The sequence below is a fragment of the Rhagoletis pomonella genome, unplaced genomic scaffold (assembly GCF_013731165.1).
Source record: "Rhagoletis pomonella isolate Grant_MI unplaced genomic scaffold, Rhpom_1.0 Rhpom_scaffold_00001, whole genome shotgun sequence".
In the NCBI taxonomy this organism is placed as follows: domain Eukaryota; kingdom Metazoa; phylum Arthropoda; class Insecta; order Diptera; family Tephritidae; genus Rhagoletis; species Rhagoletis pomonella.
In genome coordinates this window covers 93135914-93143174 of record NW_023458555.1, presented here as the reverse complement: position 1 = coordinate 93143174, position 7261 = coordinate 93135914, and the positions used below count along the sequence as shown (strand labels likewise).

General features: G+C 33.6%; 2 protein-coding genes across 2 annotated transcripts in view; both read left to right on the top strand.

The window, feature by feature from the left end:
* LOC118748881 overlaps window positions 1-7261 on the top strand; it is a 349864-nt gene that overhangs the window by 252474 nt on the left and 90129 nt on the right. The window lies entirely within an intron of this gene.
* LOC118748891 lies at window positions 3041-3971 on the top strand. The gene is made up of 2 exons (XM_036483618.1): window positions 3041-3578; window positions 3631-3971. Exons 1-2 carry the CDS (start codon window positions 3157-3159, stop codon window positions 3719-3721), a joined length of 513 nt encoding a protein of 170 aa, XP_036339511.1. The 5' UTR covers window positions 3041-3156; the 3' UTR covers window positions 3722-3971.

The following is a 7261-nucleotide window of genomic DNA, read 5'->3' as shown; positions in this document are numbered from 1 at the left end:
ATCTGCTTTTGGGGTTTAAGAATCAAGTGATAATAAAAAGTATAAATAAACAATTTGGGGGGATTTGGGGGGATAGATCCACCCCCCTTCGTCAGTGAAATGAAACTTTTTATTTTTGAATTAATAACACAATACTATTTTACCCTTCCGATTTATAATTTTTTTTTTATTTCAGACTGATGACAAATTATCTTTTAATGAATATATAAAATTATCCGTTGGTGGATTATGTATTTAAATATTTGCGAAATACACTAGGCCATTTTGCTTAGTTCCCCACAGTGCACAGTGGGAGAAATGGTCAATCTAGCGGCGCTTTAGCGAAATTTTTAAATTCAGAATTCTCCAAATTTTGTTTGTTTTATTGAAAATTTATTTCCTAACGGGGTCTTTTCTGTTTTCGTTTTTGTTTTGTTCCAAATATTCGCATATCTGTGAGCTTTCGAATTTAACACATGTTTTAGCAAGTGCAATAATTACTATTTACCTATTTTTAAGTGCAATTTTTGTTGAACTGAAAAACTTAAATATACAATTTTATAATAAGATTTGTGACTTAATTATTATTATTTGGTATGTGTTAACCCTCGTCCGGGCGCATATTCTTACAACGCTAACCGGGCGCAAAGTTACAATTGTACCTTCATATAGTGTTGATATGAATTTTGACTGAGGTTTAATTTTTTTATAAAAACTGATAACATTTAATCATTACACGTTATTTGAACATGTTTACAAATTTTTTGTTATGACAATTGTTTAAAAAAAAAAGTAAAAATAGAAACACAGTAGCCTGCATAAAATGCACTCCGAAAAATGCACGAGTACACCACAACAATATGTACCCTCCATACATACATATGTATGTACTCAATATTTTTCATACTAGTGCAACCAGGGCTGCCAACTTGGCTCAAACCGTGCCATTTTTGGCAATATTTTACATCAAATGGCACTTAATTTTTCAATTTGGCACAAAGTGCCAAATGCTTGCGATCACAATTCTGGTTTAGCATCCTACATAATCTACAAAAATCATAACCCCCGGTTTCAGGGAAAAAATCAACGTCGAAAGTTTCTAAAAGATCTCTCCAATCAGCTATGCATGCCTTCAGTTGAATCTCGAAGTGCAAATCGAATGATGATCAGAAGCCATTTCCTTCGAAGTTCAATAGAAATGGTACTTGGCCGTCGCGTTGTGGCATCTACAGCAGCTGTCCTTCAATTACCTCATGGTAGCCGCGGATCCTCCCCTATCACTGGACGTTGCTATATCTGTCGGAACTCAAATAGGAAACAACGTAAAACTCGAATGCTTTGCATATCTTGTGCTTATCCAATTTGTGATGAACATTCAGTTTCAAAAACAACGTGTATTTCTTGCGAAGAAACTCTCTAAAAATTTCAAAATGTATATTCTAAATCGTTGTTCCTAAATTGAATTGTCTCGATTGTTACTTTTATATAGTTTATTATCGCTTCTTATATGAACTAGCTCCGTTTGTGTCTCTTTTTTTTATAAAAAAAATTATAATCTTCTTTTTTCTTCATACCAGATATATGAAGGTACAATTGTACCTATGCGCTTTGACGTGGGTGTAAATTTAACTCGGCCCTCTACTTCAGAAAATAGTGGCCCATTTTGTTTTAAATTAAGGGAACATGTGGCGCAACAAAAATGTAGAGATGTCACGAAGATCCAGCCCTCTAAGTTTTCTGGAAAAAAAGTTATTGTAATTTAAAAACGCAAAAGTTACAATTGTACCTAGTCGCACGGACGAGGGTTAAATAAAAAAAAAAGTCATTGTGGTCTGTTAATATATGTTTTAGATCTTTACAATGGAAAAAGAAATTGTCCTATATCAAAGTGTTTTTATATGTGTAATCCAATGTTCCGTAGAAAATAAGTGTGGTGGATTCGATGGGGTTCGATTCAATGTTTGTATAATTTGTTAAAATATGTTGTGGTCTACGTCTTGTCCAAAAATTTGGCTGCAAGTATTTGCAAGTTACTGATTTTTTTCCTTTTTTAGATACTATGGCAGAGTCTAAACGCACGCTTTTTTTAATATGGCACAGTGAACCAGTACCAACAAAAAAATTTCTAATGGTTGAAAATCATATATTTTCTAACGTCATTGATCGCTCAAAGTATAGTGAAGAGCAAACTCGCAAAATTCAAAAACAATTAAGAAATTTCATAAGCTAACTTGTAGAAAAGTGGAAAGAATGTCATAGGGTTATGTCAGTGTTCGAAGAGCGAAATAAGAAATGGTTGGATGAAAATATAATTTTTTCTAAGCCAACTGTTCATCACCGTATACAAAAACCTTTTTCAGAGTGTACAATGAAAACTCAAAAAAAAAAATTGCATCAGTTGTTAACGAAACACCTAACCAAGAGTTAATGGTAGCGGCAAGCGTAAGTCTTTACAAAGCTGGAAAAAGAAATGCTTCACAGGTTGTTTCAAAATTGTTTGAAGAAAGTTCGACTGCTTCGAAAATGCTTAAGTCTGTAAGCTCTGAACAAAAAACCCCAATTCCGTATACACCTGAGGAAGCTTTATCTCTTTATATAGATGGCGGATACTCAAAAAGGTCGTACAAAATAATGCAATATGGTGCCAAAGAACGAAACTGCAATATTTATCCAAGCTACGATATTTTACTTAAGGCTAAAACAGAGTGTTACCCCAGTGGCATACACGTAACTGAACTTTCAGCGGAAGTTGCCCTGCAAAGTCTTGTAGACCATACTGTTGCACGTATAGTACAAGGATTTTCCAAATCTTTTGAAGGTGTTTTGACTGCAGCCAATATTAATGACAGCATAAAAGCAATATTTAAATGGGGCTGTGACGGCAGCAGAGGTCACTCCACTTACCGTCAACGTTTTAGTGCTTCTGATTGTGAAATAACTGATGAGTATTTATTTGCTGTATGTATTGTGCCTTTACAAATTAAAAAAGGAGACGCTGTTCTATGGCAAAATAACAGGCCTTCTTCAACTCGGTTCTGCAGACCCATTAAAATAATTTTTGAAAAAGAGTCAGCGGAGTTAGTTAAGGTTGAGATAGATAATATTAAAAGGCAAATTGTAAGCATTGTTCCGACAAAGTTGAGTTTTTTCGAAGTAGTACATGAATTCCATTTAACAATGATTGATGGGAAAGTTTTTAACACTTTAGCGGGCTCATCATCGCAGGCCTGTGGAATTTGTGGAGCAACACCAAAATTCATGAATAATCTAAATAATGTTCAATTGAGACAACCACAGGAGCACTTGTATGAGTACGGATTGTCAACACTCCATGCTTGGATACGGTGCTTTGAGTGTATAATTCATATCGCCTATAGAATACCCATACAAAATTGGCAAATTCGTGGAGAACATAAAGAAATCGCTCAGCAAACCAAAAGAAAGATTCAACTTGAGCTAAAAGAAAAAATGGGTATATTGGTGGACATTCCCACGAAAGGATCAGGCAATACAAACACTGGGAATACTGCAAGAATATTTTTCCAGCATCCAATTTTAGCCTCTACAGTAACTGGCGTAAAAGTAGAACTTATAAAAAGGTTTGGTATAATTTTGCGTACTATGGCATGTGGGTATGCAGTTAACATAGAGGCTTTTCGCATATATGCTTGGAATACAGCAGAATTATTTGTTTCCGAATATCCTTGGTTTTATATGCCTCCATCTGTACATAAAATATTAATACACGGAGCAGATATTATTGAAAAAGTTTCGCTACCAATAGGAATGATGTCAGAAGAGGCACTTGAGGCAAGAAATAAAGATTTTCGCAGTTATAGACGGAACCATACGCAAAAAAACTCAAGGTTGAATACAATGGAAGACTTAATACACACTCTTTTAGTTTCTTCAGCTCCTATTATTACATCTAAGTCTAAAAGCACCTCCAAGTACTCCAAAAATCACATTGAAATAGATGATGAGGTCAAAAACCTTCTTTTTTTTTTATGATCTACCAGACGGCAGTAATTCTGAGAGCTCCGACTCTGAATACTTTTTTTTTCTAATAAAACATAAAAACATATAAATAAATAATTAACACATATTTTTAGAATAAAGTAATGCATTTTTTCATTGTATTTAAGAAGCTATTAAGAAAGCGCCGCTGGATTGACCATTTCTCCCACTGTGCAGTGTTGGGAAATAAAATTGTTCCTTCAGTACGAAATCTATACAAAAACTCTACTTTTCGACTGTAAATTGTATCGACTTTTTAATATGCTCATATGCATGCATGCATACATAAGTTCCCTTCAAGACCAAAGATTTGATGGTATTCATGGGAAAGTTTATGTAGGTACATTTACATATTTTGCACTTTTAACATAAATGTCAAGGCAGATATTTTAAGATACACTTCTTAACAAACACATTTTTTAAGTTATTATGAATGGATAAAAGAGACATCTTCTTTGAATTCAGTACTAAAACTTGATATTTCAAGTGCTTATCAAAACTTTGTACATGTTAACTAGATTCGCCATTTATCTTAAAATTATTAGGGTACTCACAGTTTACTTCTAAAGTTAAAAGGTGGCAACTTTAACAAGATAACACACTCGAACTGTGAGCAACCCTTATGTTTAAATAAAGTATTAAGTTGATCAACAATACCACGCATTGCTACACCGTTTGCCTTTCACGCGTTTGTGTTTAGAGAGCATCAACAAACCACATACATATTTCTCTCTATTCTCTCTTCTCTTTTTTATACTCAGCTAGCACAGCGAAAAAATAAAAAATAAAATAACCTTTGCCAGCTCCAGGCAGGCGCAAAGAGAAACTTATGTACAAGCAGCGCTGCGCCCAAAGCGAAATTCATGTATGTATGTACAAGCAGCGATAGATGCCAGTTTAACACAGAACATAAACATGAGACAAAGTCTAGTAATTTTGCCCAAAAGTGTTATCTCTAATTAGTATGGGAACCAACAACAAACAAAGTTACCACATGGTAAAATGTTTTAAAGTTACCAGGTGGCAAAATTAACACAGTAGATAATATAGAACTGTGAGTACCCTATATATAATTTTAATTATTTGTTTATACAAATGTAGTTTACACTTTAACAAAACTCTTATAAATCCAAAGTTCAATCTTTGCGCAACATTCAAAAATCAACAAACTTTCGTAAAGATTTTTAAATAGATTTCCTAAAAATACATATTTTGAGCAGGGTTGTTGCGAATATTCGCATTCGCAAACGCGGAGCTTCCGCATTAATATTAACATTCGCATTCGCTTTCCCATTCGCAATAATCAATGCGGATCTTTTGCGAATGCGAATAGTGAAGGGACGAAAGCAACAGTTATTTTCTTTACGAGTTAGACTTTGCTAAATATTTTTAATTCCCAACTAAAAGTCCTTTCCGGACAATAAACAAACCACTTATGCAAATTAAACAAGTTTGGTATCAAATAAAAGAGGACTTAAATAGCTTTAGAACTGAAATACCTAAACAAGCAAAGTCACATATTGCAATAAAAAAGGAACATTCCAGCGCCTTAGTCTTGGTCTGCAGGCTGTATCGGAGATACAGCCGCTAACTTTAAACGTAGAATACGTTGTATGGTTAAGAGCATATCGAAGTCAAAAATGAAAGCACACACTAAGAAACAAATATCGATAACAATATCGATAACAAATTCGATAAAAACATCGAAAAAATCGATGAAAATATCGATATCAAAATCGATAATAACATCGATAGCAAAATCGATAACAAAATCAGTACCTAAATCGATTACAAAATCTATCAAAAATCAATTACAAATTCGATAATAAAATCGATAACAAGATCGATAAAAACATCAATAACTAAAACGATAATAATATCGATACAAATATCGATAACAAAACCGATAAAAATATCGATAACAAAAGCGATAATAATAGCGATAGCAGAATCGATAAAAATATCGGTAGCAAAACCGATAAAAATATTGGTGACAAAATCGATAAAAATATCGATAACAAAATCGATAAATATATTGATAACAAAATCGATAGCAAAATCGATAATAATATCGATAGCAAAATCGATAACAAAATCGATAAAAAATTGATAACAAAATCGGTAAAACAACCAAAAGCGAAATCGAAAAAAAAATATCGACAAAAAAATCGATAATAATATCGATCATTTTATCGATAAGTTGCGATAATATCGATCATCAGTAACAATATCGATAACAAAATCGATAAAAATATTGGTAACAAAAGCGATAATAGTATCGATAGCAAAATCGTTAAAAGAATCAATAAAAATATCGGTAACAAAACCATTGTTGTTTCACTTCAAAATGTTTTCGCGTATTATTATACATGTGTTCATACATATAGTCACATACTGACCTAACCCACCACCCTTTCTCTTTATTATAGCCCGAACACAATGAAAACGACGAGCTACAAACCACAGCTGTCAAATTATTTTAACACGTGCTCTTATGTAGATAATTATTTTGGCCACGACCGGGTTACGCGACGGCTATGGATGTGGCCAGATTAGCTCTATTTATATTTTTCTGGCGACAGATAAGGTTCTTCATCTTCTTTTATGTCAAACTTATACAAATTCATGATGTCGCTGCCGCGTTCACTTCGCCATCGACAAAGCGTTTAGATAATGAAGATGACAAATTGGAAGCTGTGCCCCGTAGCTCGTCGTTTTAAATGTGTTCAGAACTCTACGCTCTTATTACTAATCTTAATTATCTTAATAGTTAACCACATACTCTTTATTACATCACTGAAACATAATTAACATTATGTACATTCTCTTAATATCTCCTGTTATTATTTAATGTAAACCTAAATTATAAGCTTAGATACCTGTAATGTTAGAAATAAGTTTCAGTTTGTAACAGAGAACAAATGAATAAAGTTGATCTTTTATGGCTTTATGATTATATATGAATGTACATATTAGAGGTATACGCCGCCGAGCCGCGCCGCCGCCGGGTTTTGTCATTTCTTACGCGCCGCCACCGAGTTACGAAAATATCGGCGCAGCGGCGGCGGCGTTTGGCGCCTAAGGAATTTTGTACAAAATTTTCATGTTGTATGCACATTGAAATACATCGTTGAAGGAACTAAATACTACTCGTATAAAAACACTATTTTACGAAATTAAAATTACATTTTGTTCGAGTACTTACGTTCGCTTGTTACGCGCAGAGTGCACTTGCCTAAAACGTATTCATGTAAATGCGTGAATA

Coding starts and splice junctions, on each gene's coding strand:
- LOC118748891 (XM_036483618.1), top strand. CDS start 3,157: ATGATTGATGGGAAAGTTTTTAACACTTTAGCGGGCTCATCATCGCAG. Junction 3,579..3,630: donor AAAGTAGAACTTATAAAAAG/GTTTGGTATAAT, acceptor GTTAACATAGAG/GCTTTTCGCATATATGCTTG.